General features: G+C 35.3%; 1 protein-coding gene across 30 annotated transcripts in view; it reads right to left on the bottom strand.

Annotated features, from left to right (window-relative positions):
• Positions 1-720: 720 nt before the first annotated feature.
• Positions 721-15389, bottom strand: part of ADGRL2 (adhesion G protein-coupled receptor L2) — a 606730-nt gene continuing 592061 nt past the window's right edge. For 12 of the 30 annotated variants that reach the window (XM_082687753.1, XM_082687770.1, XM_082687768.1 and 9 more), the window contains 6 exons: positions 13897-13988; positions 11894-12062; positions 8555-8683; positions 7950-8046; positions 6099-6227; positions 721-2758 (listed from right to left, as the gene is read on the bottom strand). In XM_082687753.1, coding sequence (XP_082543879.1) covers positions 2004-2758; positions 6099-6227; positions 7950-8046; positions 8555-8683; positions 11894-12062; positions 13897-13988 — 1371 coding nt within the window. In that variant the 3' untranslated portion in view covers positions 721-2003. Of the gene's footprint in view, positions 2759-3448; positions 3502-5194; positions 5247-5785; positions 5868-6098; positions 6228-7949; positions 8047-8554; positions 8684-11893; positions 12063-13896; positions 13989-15389 lie in introns of those variants that run through there. The other 18 variants (XM_082687749.1, XM_082687751.1, XM_082687747.1 and 15 more) reach the window with 6 other exon arrangements.

The raw sequence follows: 15389 nt of genomic DNA, 5'->3' as shown, positions 1-15389 counted from the left end.
TCTGTTGTTACTCTATTATTAAACTATGGATACTATATCATACAGTGCCTGCCTTACTATATCTGCATTTAGATATATCAATATATACTTGAAAAAACTTTTCTCATTTTTTAAAAAAATTCAATAGGCATGACGAAGTGTGTCCACATTAAAAAATCAAGCTATTTCTAACTTAGCGGAAGCACTTGAGAGCCACTACCCTTTAGAAGAATCTGGTATAAATCCTTTTGATGTAGACAGGAAAAATCTATTTGTTGAGATTCAATTATATGATTTTTGAACCTTTCTCTGATAACAAATATTGTCATTCACGGCAGCCTATAGGGATAGTTTAAAATTGTAAAAGTATGCTTTAGGAATGTCTTCTCAATTCTGCTGAAAAATTAATTTTTTTACGATGCCAAAATTTGTAGAATTTCCTACCCTTCTTCTTTTTGTAATTTTTGTTTTAGTTTTGACACAATGCAACTTGAAAAAAGTACTTTCAGTAGATTTCTCTATTGAAACTTTTCTGCCAGATCCTGTATGTGGGAAATGGGCAATTTGAATACAAACATATTCTCGACAACACCCAGAACCATCAAGGCAGCTTAAGTGTATTCTTTCTCATACCCGTGGGTTATTATTATGAAGGGACCCACGTATGCCATGGGGGAACACCATTTAACACCAGTGTGTTAAAGCCAGTTATGTCTCATACATAAAAGTGCACGTTATAACTACTTGAAAAAATTCACATTTATTTACTGTCAAACCGTGTTAAACTTTACACTGGATATTAGTGATGGGCTCATTATTAACAGGTTTACACAAAGGGATGAAAAGAAAAGCAGAATTTTGCGGAAACAATTTACATTTCATTAGAACTTTATCATAAAATAAATTAATTACTAAATATAGGCAGAAGGAATATGGAAGAGTAATATTTATGTTTTATTTTATTTTTTAAAAAAGAATAGGCACCTTTTGTTCACTAGAAAGTTTGTGAGAAGTGCCCAGTGCCCTCACTGCCCTCCGTTCAAGAATAAACAGAGGGGTAACACACACTCTTTTCTAGATTTCACCACATTTGTGCAAGGCATGGCGTAACTGGCTTCGAAGAATTTTTTTCCCCCCATAAAACGCGTTCTTTTGGCAATAAGAAATTTAAATGTAAGAATAAAGACTAACTGGTCAAAGCAGAACACTGTGTACAGTGGAAAATAAGTGAAAATGGGTAGAACTTACCATGACAGAGTGTAAGAAAAAACATTTCATAACATATGTGCAACCAAGAGCTTTTCACAATATTTTCTTCAAACTCTTTAAAATTATTTTAATGACAATTATATTTCAGTTGGACACAAATGTATTTATTTTACCCTAGCAATAGAACAAAATATAATTTCTTTAGCCATTTTTCATGAGAATAGTTCATTGTACAGTTGAGGAAACATATGAAATAAGGCCTGTGGCTTGATTGCTAGTGGTTAAACATGTTTTCAATCTTTGCCTTAATGTAAAAGATTTGCAGTGAACGAACTGCAAACTGACGCAGAATGGCTCTCCTGCTTTTCCAAGTCTTGTCAGGAACAGTAAGGTACAGTAAATTTGTCCCACAGGATTTTAAAGCCTACGTCTTGTATATAATACAATGCAGGCCTACAAAAACGGTGCAGCCATATTTACAGATCTAGTTCACAGACTGCTGCAGTAGAATGGCTGGAAAAGTTTTGTTTTGCTTGCTTCACAATTTCTCTAAACAGCAGCAGAATCTTAAAATACCTGGTTGGCATCTCTTTTCTTTGTAACAAATAATCATTTTAGTATACTCTGTGTATATACAAAGTTTCTGTACGTACTATAAAAATTCACAGAACTTCAAGGTTCAGTCATCTTTTTACACTGGAGAACCACAGGTCAACAGAGCCATCTCTCCGAGCAGAGTCTGAGGGAGCTGCACTGGGCCAGCGGAGTCTTTATTAATACTTGCCTGTGGCCCATGGAATTCCTTAGCTGCTCTATTAAAGACTCGTGACCAGCTGCATTTGTCCTTCTCTAACGTCTCCTTCGGGAATACACCCTTCCTTGTTAATGGGGATTATGTAACCATCACTATTGCCCCTGCTGATCTGGTAACACATCTGAAGCTGATGGCCAGCTCCAAGATTTGGCATGCTTTTATAGTAAATGTCCTCGTTCTCACTCCTCCTGGAGGGAGAGAGGTCCTCTTCCATGTCAGGGCTGCTCTCCTGGTAGGGAGAGTCTCTAAGATTGGGCATGCTCGTATAAAGAGAGTCTCTGTTGGGGGACTGGAGGTGGTCCTCGGCCTCCGCGGTCAGCTGGGAGACGTAGCTGTCAGTCCCCTCGGGCTTCACCTTCTTCTGCGGCTGGTACAGAAGGGAGTGAGTCCGCTGAGGAATGAGCGGCGCCTCGAGCTCCTTGTGGTGGAGCTCCAGCCCGGGGTTGTCGCCGTGCATCAAAGAGGAAGCGTCCGCCACGATCGCGTCGTCTTCGCTGCTGCTGCCACCGATCACGGGTTTGACTGGCAGCGTGAGCTCGAGGTTGTGAGTCTTGCTGCCGCCCCGCAGGTTGTTGTGCACTAACTCTGAAATGATCATTTTCTCGAAAGCGGTATCATTCAGACTTAGTCCACAGTCCACGACTTGCACGCTGTCATTATAGTCCCCCTTGCGCAGTGAGTAGCTGTTGTTAAAGTTACCATTTAGCGGTAGAGTATCCATGGCACTTGTATCCCTGGCATTGTTCAGTGAATGTCCTGAAACGGGAAAGGGGGGGTTTCCGTTACTGCCGCTGTTCCTTCCCAAAGCATCTTTACTTCTTTCGTACAAAACTTTTTAATGTCGTTCAGGACAAAGTTGTATTTGAAAGCTAACACCTGAACAGTGCCAGGCTTTCCCGCATTCCCAACGGTAAACAGTTGCAACCCCTTAGATAATAGGAAGAAGTGTGAAAGAATAATACTGTTTTCCAGGGAGGGAAGATGGCATACAGAATATTACTTGATCAATTTTGGGGAGACGGTAGTTATCAATTGATTTTTGGTCAAATCTCTGACACTCTTACAAGGAAGACTTCACTCCATGCCCTTGCATAGTTAATGCAAAGCAATTCATTAGTGACATTTACATTTTAAAGTACGAGACTATGATTTATAAAAATAAAATTGACAGAATTTGTCCTAAACAACACTAAATTAAAAAAGGAATAAGTCACATACAAAAACCGAAGGCAAATGTACAACATAAACCCACATAACTGGCAAGCAACTTTTTAAACAACATTCTAACATTTCCTTTTTCTGGAGATGGAGTAAAAAAAAGAATGAAAAAAATGGACAGATACAAAGAATCATGTTCAACGAAGACAGCCATCTCTCACACTGACGGGACCAAGGGCCCACAAGCACCATCCGACAACACGATAGACAGCAGGTGGAATGACTCACTTTGGACAACTCACATCATGTCTGTCTGCTCAGGCTATCTGGCCTAAGAGTAGCTGATATATAAAAGAAAGTAAAATGATTTATTGTAACATGATGAAGAATTTCTAAGCTTCTCAGCAACTTAGTCAGAGCAAGGGTTCAACAAATTAGATTACCAGCAATAGCAGCCTTTTGCTTTTTCATTTAATAGTTATCGTTTTGATTTTTTGGTTTCCTTTTGGTACTAATACTCTCTCTAATCGCAACGGCCCCAGGCTCCTAATGGTCAAAGTTTGCCTGCAGCCCTGCAGTTGCATCAGCCACAGTGACAGCACCGAATGAACCAGCAGAGTCTACTGTACGAGACTGGCCCACAGACACCATGGGCATGGAGGTTAGACGCAGAAATGTTAGAGATTTCTTAAGTATGGGTCACAGAAATCAAACCAATAATAGATATTAACTATGGAATGGGAAAAGGGTGTCAGCCTTGGCTAATATATATTTATCTCTAAAGGAATGAAAGACTGGATAAGTCTGCTGAAGATATGAAAAGAGGTTTAGAAGGAAAAAAAAGATGGTAACATGCTCTCTTGGAATCAGAGTTGTATTTCTACAGACACATAAACATGTAAACTGAGACATCACAGTGCTTCTCAGGCAAATGAAAATAAAAAGTTTTAGAGAAAATTAAATGATCTGCACCATGGTAAGTTAGGTTATTCATTCTCAAAATCCTAGAGAAAAAAAAAAATCACTTGTTTACAGATAGGTCTGGAAAAAAAAAGAATGAAATGGTGTTACTGAATGACACTGGCCACTGTGAGGCTGCTGCATTGTATGCAAGGCTTGGAGGAGTCGAGGAAAAATTTCATTCTTGGAAAAAATAGGAAATTTCCCTTTTTCGTGCTGACTCCACTCTTAAAGCTGCAGATTATCCTAGAAAACTCGATTTCATGACCAATAAATATGTGGGAACTGTTCAATAGCTTCTCATTAGCAGAAAATGAGTAGGTGTGGGGGGGGTATACCTGTTGGTGACTGGTTTTATTTTAAAAAACTCTGATCCAACGTCTACATTGGAAAAACGGACAATTTCATTTTTACCAGGCTCCACATATAACAAAACGAAGTTATTATAATAGTATCTGTAAGGCTTCCTTTAGTTTGATTCACATAACTGTCTAGCTACCTAATTCATGCATGTGCCACCATCTTTATTTAGAAAACATTTGGTGTTTAAGTTCTAGGTGACACACAGATCACTTTCTAGCAATTGTTTCCTCTATCGAGGTTCGATCGTGCCATTTTTCTTTCCTTTTACCATTGCTTAATAAATATAAAAATATATACTGGGTAATGCAAAAGGTGTTTTCTATGATATACTGCAGATTTAAGCACATCTTTGACTGGTTTTGAAGAGGCAACTTTTTCTGCCCAAGTTCAGGTAATTCACTTGAAGACTTTCCACAGCCTGTAGCAAGATTACTGTGGGAATGCAGAAATGATAAGTCAATTATTAAGCTTTCTGGTTGACAGCACCTCAGGCTTTAAAGAGCAAATTATTTCAGCATTGCATATACTTAAGTATGGACAGCATTTGCTACAGACCTCTATTACTGACAAAAGGCAGTACAGACAGATGTACTGTTTGAATTTGGTACCAGTTTAGTTGGAAATTGTGAACCACTTGCCCGCTGAGTCTACTTCATGACTGCTAGTTATGTTTTAATTGTGCCGGTTAAAAATCATGCTGAAAAAATTTACATTTGATAGGCAAAGTTAAGTTTGACTCCCATACTTGTCTCTCTGTAGGTTGCTAGAGGAAAGCATAAGGAAAGTAAGAAAAACAAGAGAATGAAAAGAGAAACTGCAGTTACGTTAAAAAAGAATTTAAGAAAAAAAAAAAGGAAACAAAGTTCTTTGTTTAATTTAGTGGCAAATATCAATCACAAATAAATTTTACGTGCTAACAATAATTATGTGATAACTTTTACTGAAGTCTTGCAAACTGTGTTAATATTAAATGCTTTTTATTTTAATAAGCTATTAGAAAACATAGTAATACAGGATGGGTTAGTGACAATCTCTCCCCCTCCCCCAATAAACAACTAAAGGTATAAACTGACTAATAGTAACTTCATTCTCAAAGTTTTTTTTTTAAGGAAAAAACAAACAAACAAAAAAACCACTACCATAAAGCTGCACTATACTATAGTTTGGTTACATTGATAATGCTGGGTGTAGTTTTCTATACCTAGGCATCCAAATTATCTTTATTAGCTAATTCATTCCAGAAGCAAATTCTGTCTGCAAGCTTTAGGGTAAACTGAACAGTATATTACATAGATAGGATACCTCTAAATGATATAAATCTTGAAGATGGGCTCTCGGACCATGTGATGTCAGTCCTGTAATAATATATTAAGATTTATGCCACCTGTGTTAAAAACATGGATAATTATTGGTAAATACTATCATGACTGAATTTTTACTATAATATAGTGCAGTTTTAGAAGCCTGGCATGGGCAATACCGTAGTTCTTTAAACTGAGAAATTAAAGATGTAATAATAAATATATGGCAACTTGAGTACTCTAGAAAAGGGGCAAAGATCAGAGCTCTGTTTAGCAGCAAAGAAAGGAAGTTTTATTCGTAAGTATAAGCACACCTGGTGAGTTAAATACAGGAGCTGAAGGGGCATTACATACAACTGTTTCAGCGAGCAATGTGTTATAGGGGTTGTTAGTGCCGTGGGGTCGAAGAAGAGGGTTTGTTAGTAGGTAATTGCCAGTCATTCCTAAAGCAAAGAAACAGAAAAGAAAAATACATCAGTTCTCTTATTTTTGTGTTACAGTTGCAGTAAAGTACTTTTTGTATTCATCAAGGGTAGCAGACAAGTTGGCAATGGATTATCTGCTGAAATTTTCTGACTGTATTTGAACTACTAATTTGAAGGAGAAAGGGGAGAGGGAAGTTAAATTTCAGTAATTCACAGGTGCTTTCTAAGTCCCTCAAGTAAACACCTGCTGAGGATGACATTTACTAATTTATACAAAATCACTTTTAAACAAAAATGGCAATTAAATGCACAGAGATCAACATTATGTTTCAAGATGTTACTGCTTAATATTAAAAACCTAACCACTGAGGCCCAGAAGAGGGAATCTCAAACTTTCAGATTTACAGGTGTGGGATTATCCCTCATGAAAACATCTGTGTTAATATCAACTTTGACACAAGCAGGAGGAAAACAACTTTCACAAACAAGTAAAAAGTACGACACACTGCACAAAGCTTCTCTTAGTAAATGCGAGAGCACACATGCCAAGGGGGAAGAAAGAGACTGTGTGTATGATGAATTATTAGACCATTCACAAACTCCATATAGTAAGAATTTTCATTCCGTAATCTTATTTGCCAGGTTTCAAAAATGAATCATTGAATAATTCATTTCCTTTTTGATAGTCATCTTAACAGAATTAGGTAAAACATCAGAGCAATGGAATAAACACACATTTCACTCATTCTAATTGACAAATTACAAACCTTTCAATACTTATCAAACATATGTTTTGCATAGCTAATGTAATTTGACTAAAAATACTTTAAAATTCAAGTTGGTTTTGATGCCATACATACTCCTTTCTTCATTTTAAACCAGAATCTCATCAGAACAATGTCAACAGTGAAAAATGTCTTTAATATTTGTGATAAAATAGAACATGTTCTATTATATTACAAATCAATATATCAAAACAAATTACCTGGATAAATTACCTTTTTAAGGATATATATATATATATATATACACAATAACATTATTTTTTTCATATCAAATTCAAATTTACTAAGCTTGCACTCAGGATTATGTGTGTCTATGTGCACTTGTGTCCTCATCCTGCTTAATTATTTTATTTGCCAGCTTATTTTAAGTAATAATTCGTCATTTATACAAGTTTAAAATTGTAAACACCTTAAAAATAGTAATTCAAATAGAAAAAACTGCTTTATAGATTCTCATTTATTTAACTAGTCGCTTATGAAAATTTACTATAAATGTTTTTGACACTTTTTTACTTTTGGAAAGAAGTGTAAAGTAAAATAATTTTACAAATAAGAATTTTCACCATAAAATTGTCAGTTTAATGTGAATAGTAGTTATTCTAACTATATTAATGTTTTAAAAAGAAAACTTCTACAAATGTCTCAGAAAAGATAAATTTGTATTCACTAAAGGAAAATATTTTTAATCTGTGGCAAAATATGTTCTTAGTAATTACTTTTTTCACCCTTATTCTGTTACTGTGGAGTTTAAAATTCTACTTTTTGCATTACATTATTGAGTAAGACGAATTTATATGTACTTTCATAAAGGATAAAAGTTGACTCAACAGGTTTAATAGCTTGTGAGATAAACCCATTTGAGAGGAAAAAAATCAGGAGTTTCTCTAGAGTTATTGTAAATTGGCAAAAAGGTACAAAATTTATATTGTAAACTCAAATTTTCCTAGTAACTGACCTTGATTAAGTGTTGAAGTGCTATTGATGTCACCTGAGATAAAAGAAGATTCAGACTGTTTTCTCACAGTGTCATTCCACATCCTTCTTATACGACTCTATTAATATAAAATAGCAAGACATATGTTATGTTAGTTTCCCCAAGCTCACCTTATGAAAGACACATAAAGATCTACCCTAAGCAATCTGTGGAGGATTATCTGGTAGCTGTTAAAAAGAAATGTGTGTTGATTCTGGTCTAAAACTAAGGAAGTCTAGAACTGAAGAACGAATATTTAATCCTCCACTCTTCGTGGAGATGACTGATTATTTAACAAACGTTTAGTGAGTACCCACCAGGAGTACCGTGCTATGTGACCTCAGGGTATCCCCAAAATGATCATATACATCTTAAAGAAGTTACACTTCTCAACAATGATGCTCACGCCTAAAGAAACACCTTGAATAAATACTTAAGAAGAAATTAAGACCAAAAAACTAAAAGAGCAAGTATTTGCTACCTAGATCATTATAATGAGGAGACAATTAGTGCATGTGAACAGAACATGTCTCGGTAGGCTTTCGATAAAGAAGGTTAATTAAAGATGTTGTCAAATTCTTTGTTACCTGTGTGCCAGAGGAATACCGAGCACTAGTTCTGGTGGTTGATGCCTTCACTGAACTGTGGGGGCTCTCAGTCGGGAGGCCGCCGCAGCAATAGGAGTGTCTGAAGCACTTGCCATATTCTTTTCGTACCTGCATTGAATAACCACGAGACCGAGAGATGAACACAAACATACCTGCTTCTCTCTGTCACTCTAATTAAATGAGCAGTGGAAACAACTAAGAGGAGTAAGTTCACTAACACTTTTCTGTGGAGCAAATAAATTGAATTTCTAAAATCAAGTTCAACTGAAAATGCTGAAAGAGTAATCAGAAAAATATCTTTGCCTCCCAGACTGACTAGTAGGAGCTTCAAAATGTGATGTAATATGTGAAAATGTTTGATGCCTATTGTTACACAAATGTTATTAATACATACATAATAATGTTTTAAAGCTTTATCCATATACTTAGCAACTTAGATTTTCTATTTTATGCTAAGAAAAAAAGGACAAAAAATTAGAATTTTCCTGCTTAATTACATTTAACCACTCATAATCCAGTCATTTAAGTTTCATACGCTTCATGTCCCTTTAGGTAGGTCAATACATAAACTTCTTTTACCGGATTGCACACTTTCGCGGATAACCTCTTTATAATGACAAGACTACTTTGGCACACGAATAAAGAAGAAAAGGACTTTGATACATATGCTATTAATTAGGATGGAATGTTTTCTTCATTTTCTGATGTGTCTAGCTTTAACATTTAGTGCAGAGAGTCTAAGATGCCTATTCACTTCATTAGCACACAAGGGAACTATTTATGCAATTTCCAATCACATTAATGTGTTACCCATGTAATTTCCCTTTTCCCCTGAAGCTAGGATATATGAATAGATAGGAAAGCTGTTAGACCTAAAGAAAGTTTAAAGTCAACTTTAAAAACTGAATCCCCCAAAATTGTAAAGAATAGGGCCCCATTTAGGAAGGTGATGCAGAATTGGGAGGAGCGGAGAAGAGGGCTGGATTTTGTGCAGCTCTATTGGCCTGTGAACAAGTTCTGCTCTGGCTTAGAGCCAGACTGAAATTAGAACTCTGCGTAAGAAATTACTTTCCTTTTTTTTTTGTTTTTCAATTTATTTATTTGATAGACAGAGATCACAAGTAGGCAGAGAGGCAGGCAGAGAAGAGAGGAGGAAGAAGGTTCCCCACTGAGCAGGGAGCCCAATGTGGGGCTCGATCCCAGGACCCTGCAATCCTGCACTGAGCCGAAGGCAGAGGATCTAACCCACAGAGCCACCCAGGCGCCCCAAGGAAATTACTTTCCAGTAGGTTGCCAAAAGCACTCAAAAAGACTCCTCCCTCCCCCCACCCCACACCTCCCTTCCCCACCCAACACCATTCTATTCTAAGTAGATCTACTTGCAGACCCAGGACTTTGACAATTATTCCTTGAAAAAATTACAGAATTAAAGTTGCTAGATGACTTTTTAAACCCAAGTGCACTTGCATTTTCATTCTGTTAGCCTTATTTAACTACACCTATTAGAACAAATAACAATGGGCTTGAGCTTTCAAAGCATTTTCTTGGCCTAAATATGCTCACTCAAGCAGTAAGAAGCATGATTTTAACAAACTCATTTTGTATCATATTCTTAGCCATTCATTCTGGCAGCACCCAATAGGACATACCCAAGAGTAGGTAGAAGGTGTTCAAAGGGAAGTCTAACACATTGTTCAAAAAATGTGATTTTTAATTAAAAAGCACAGCAATGGGGTGCCTGGGTGGCTCAGTGGGTTAAAGCCTCTGGCTTCGGCTCAGGTCATGATCCCAGTGTCCTAGGATCGCATCAGGATCTCTGCTCAGCAGGGAGTCTGCTTCCCCTCCTTTCTCTCTGCCTGCCTCTCTGCCTACCTGTGATCTCTGTCAAATAAATAAATAAAATCTTTACAAAAAAATAAAAAAATAAAAAGCACAGCAAAATCTCTTTGTTCAATTAATACACATAACCTGTATGAGGAAATAATTCATGCTTTATGTTAAACACTTTTGGAAGAAATTATGATATGTGATCCTATACATGTATACAAAAGGCTCGTTTGTGTATGGTAAAGTAAAACCCAAAGTAATTACAAGATTATACCTGTATAATGTTTAGAAAACTAAAGTTCAGTGTTATTAAATAACACCTGATACCTCAACAAAATTTTTTTTTGGACATTTCATGGCTATTAACTGCTCTGAAATGCTGTATGACCAAGTCTATGGCAATCAAAATGGTATTTTATCCAAATAATACACTCCAGTGTTGGTTTTGCCTAATGCCTATATTGCTGTGAATGTACATTATCTGTCAGTATTGCACATCCCACTGTCATTATCTCAAAATTATAGCTTACTCAACAACTGATGGAAGTAACAACACTATCATCTTGTCAGGACTGAAAACATAATAGTTTTCACTTTCAAAATTCTATTTCGCTGTTCAATTTAGTGACCAACTAGTAATAACAGAATAAAAAGACTATATTAGATATGCAGGCAGAGAAAAGATGATACCTAGTTAAAAGGCGGCTAAGCTATTCTCTTAAGGTTTACATCTTCTTGCAAGTTTTTCATCTTTAACTTTAATTTTTGAATCATTTTTGCTGACTCCAGTTAACATAAAATCAGGACAAAATAATAAGATCTGAGATATTAAATTATTGGGTTTTAGATTTTTCACAACGACTCAAAAGGTAACATTAATATTAATTTTTTGTATGTCTGGTGCTTTTAAAGTCAAGGTCATTTATCCTTATGTTCAATTTTGTTTTGAAACACTGCATTCCCTTTATCAAGCAAAAAATGAGATTATTTAACCTTTTTTAAAAATCTTGTATACTTTTTTTTTTAAAGATTTTAGTTATTTTTTCATGAAAGACAGAGAGAGAGAGAGAGAGGCAGAAGGAGAAGCATGCTCTCTGTAGAGCCAGGAGCCCAATGCAGGACTCAATCCCAGGACCCTGGATCATGACCTGAGCCGAAGGCAGACACTTAACCAACTGAGCCACTGAGCCACCAAGGGGCCCCCATCTTATATACCGTTTGCACAAAGCATGTTTGTAGACCCCACTAGCAAAGAAGAAATCTTAACATCAGTGCCTAATATTTTCAAAGTGAGATCCAAAAAGATGATTGGTATTGACTTATTTTATATGTGAAGCCTGAATTTCCAGACATGCGTGACAATTAATTTATGATTAAAAATGATTCTATTTAGTAATATGTCAGCTGTAAAATTGTAAAATCTTCTCCATTTCATCTCTGATTTTCAAACCAAAGAACAAACAACTAGAATCCGTAGGTGTCTTCACTTACTTTCTTTTGGAGAGCACAGTGAAAGATGAAAATGAACACTCCCTGGAAAGCATTAAAGATGGTGAAGAGATATGCCATCACAATAGTCTCCTCATTAATAAAAAGCAACCCAAATGACCAGGTTAGGCCAAGAAGACATAGGAGAGCAAAAGCGCCAAGCACCCAAGACCTGAAAAAATAAAGTGAATTTTATTAACAAGTCCAATGAGAGAACACCACATCACACTTAAATATCAACATATCAGTAGTAGCGGTTGACTTTCTCTATGTTCACATTCAAATTCAACAGCATTTTGGCTTTAACCTTTCATTGATTAGAGAAAGAACAATAGCATTTAGTACTGCAGCCTCCAGTGAAAACAGCAACAGCAGGTATGACCTTTTCTTACTCCAGCATTAACAAGGTATCAGAACTATATTAAAATACAAGGTGTAAAACATCCCCCGTGACTTTATTGTCTTTTATGTGCATTTTAGTCAAAGAAATTAAGGAGTCCTTAATGAGTTTACTCCTGTCTTTTTATCCCTGTGGTGCACTCATGACACTGAATAATGTGACACATACAGAAAGGTTAAATGGCAGATAATCACTTCACACCTAAACTGCAGATTCTAATAAACTGATCTTAGGTGAGCCTAAGGTATTTTAACTAAAGCATGAAGAAGCCTCACTGAAATGGGACAAAAATATGAGAACAACTTCAAAATAAAATAATTTTGGAGAGATTTCATCATGAATAGCTTAAGGAGAAAAGAACTGTAGAAAATAGGACGGAATGGAAAGGATTTAAAGTCAGTGCATTCCATGTCTAACTAATGATCTTACTTGATAAATGGCTTATTATCTTCATAGCTAGAAAGCATTATAAGCAGAAAAGAGAAACAAAATTATTAGACAGAATTAAAATAGAAAGTAATAAGAAAGCATTTATATATTTTATAAATTAGTCAAAATTAAGAAAGTCAAAATGCAGAGGCAAGCAATTAAAAAATAAAGGCATATTATAGTTTTAAAATACTACAGCAAATTAGATATTCCAAAATAACTATAAAAATTAAGGGCAATTCATGATATTGACGGATTTGTAAAAAATATAAATCATGCCATAAATTTGTTAATGTAGGGTTCTACCTTACCCAGGTAAGTCCGTATTATAGTAGCCATCACAAACACGGTAATTACTGGTGTAGATGAGAAGACAGAAAGAGGAAAAGGAAGAAAAGAGAGAGATGCTAAAGATTAGCTCTCTCTCTTACCATGCAACATGCAATGAAGCTGGCACTAACCTATCTAAAACATCTACTTTTTTAAAAGAAAAATTACCCTTACTAGAGATCTGCCATTTTTTACATTACAAATATTTTTCACAATCCCATTATAACCAACTTGAATAATACCTCCTCAAATCTTAAATTAACTCATATCTAAAAGATAACTCTGAAAATCCTTCCATAAATGACTTAATGAATCAACAGCGATCAATTATTTAATTAGATAGCATTTGCCATTGATAGGATATTGTAGTTTTTATTCAATATTGTAATAAAGTAAACATTTCTTCAATTATCATGAAAAACAACAGATAATCTCCAAGTTAACAATAGTAATAGAGTAAATTATCTTAGGAAAACAAGATTAGAAGTAGAAACTGCTCAGAATCCTTAAATCAAAAAAGTCATTTAACAAAACAAACTTAATATCATCATATCAGCCATGCAAACAGCAACATCATTTTGAACTGCATTTTAAATTTAAATGAAACTGCTACAGTGATATGGAATTTCCACAAAGCCACTGAAACAATTTCTTGGCTCTAGATCAAGACAGAAATCATTATCTAATTTTTGACCAATGTCTGTGACATGGTTAACAGTGAGACTCAACCTTGATCAGTAAAACTTCATTCTGAATAATTTCTACAGTTGAAGGAAAGCATTTATGCTGTGGAGGGTATCTTTCACTTAGTTTGTCAAGCACTAAAATTCAAATACTAAATACTTACTTAATGTTTTCCAACCTGCTAGAATCTGGTTTCAAAGTGTTTGAGTGCTTCACCATTTTGCATAATGTGATCACCAGGAAGATAATATTTAGCTGTTACAACAAATAAAGAATTAGACCACTGTAACCACAGAGTAAAAAAATGAGCAAGTTTTGCAAATACACTTAATGAGTTAATGCAGCTAAATATCAATGACATGAGTATATAGTAGACATTCACTGACTCAGTTTTACATAGGCAATGATCAGGTTGAGTCTAAATAAAAAATACTCCAGCTATGTATGATCGTTTTTTTTTTTAATAGATCATTTGACATGAAATTACAACCTCATTAAATCAGCATCATGTGGTGATGATTAAATAAATTAGAAAATCTAAATTAGTTTCTTTAGCTAGAGGTACTCCACGGCCTAAAAGCCATCTAATGGAAATACTGAAGTGAATTCTTCAGAAGGGACATTTACATCATGTAGCTTACAAGGACTGTGGGATTTGGGACCCCAAGACTTAGCTGAGAGTCTAGCTTTTGATTCTGACTGATCAAAGAAAGATAATCACATTTGTATGATCTATTTGTGAGGTAATTGTGAGAATCAAATGAAATAAAATATATGAAAAATTATGAAAAAATACATGAAAAATATTTATTAGTTCCAGAAAGACAAACTTTGAAAATATTTATATATTTGCTACTAAATGGTTAAAAGCCATCAGTCCTTTTGTTCTTATGCCTCTCTGATGAATGGGCGTAGGTAAATTCTGAAGAAAAAGGCTGCTTTGAGTCCCTCTAAACACTGAGCTGTGTAAAGAATCTAGGTGCAAACGAAAGCAAAAAGAGGGAAGATGGAACCAGACATGGAAGGAAGGTTTGGGAGGTCAACATGAGTGAACTGAGAAGAAAAAAGACAAGTTTTGACTGGAGAGAGATAATGTTTGCCATTTTGCATTTGGTTGTACAGAAACCTAGCAGAATGCCGGAGAGAGGGAAGGCAGTTCCATTTCTAGCTCTAAAAACAGAACTAAGCCTGATCACTCCTGGATTCCTTTACATTTTATTTACTCCTGATTATTACTTTTAAAAAGACAAAACAAAATTATATTTTGTGAGCTTTACTTGGCTTAGACAAGGACAAATAGGGACAAAGACAATTCCTTGGGGGTAAACATTCAACATAATTTTGTTATAATAAGATGATCACTTTTACTGAGTCACAATACCATCTGATAAAATGATAATGCTGTTTTACTCATTCATCACTACTTCTGATTTTGTAATTAGGAAAATTTATATAGGGCAATAAATAAAATTTCCAAGTCATTCCTAATGAGGAGTTTAGGAACATCTAAGCTGTTTATCACTCATTTTGTCAACTGTGCCTTATTGTTTCTCTTAGATGTAGAATTTCCTCTTAAGGGATAAAATGAGGTCAATGGCTATAATTTGCAAGTGTTGGCAGATAGCATTCTATTGTTTCATGTTAATTACTTAATAT

The sequence above is a fragment of the Mustela nivalis genome (assembly GCF_964662115.1).
Source record: "Mustela nivalis genome assembly, chromosome: 10".
Taxonomy (NCBI): Eukaryota; Metazoa; Chordata; class Mammalia; order Carnivora; family Mustelidae; genus Mustela; species Mustela nivalis.
The sequence above is the reverse complement of the archived record's forward strand: the minus strand, read 5'-3'. Positions and strand labels throughout refer to the sequence as shown.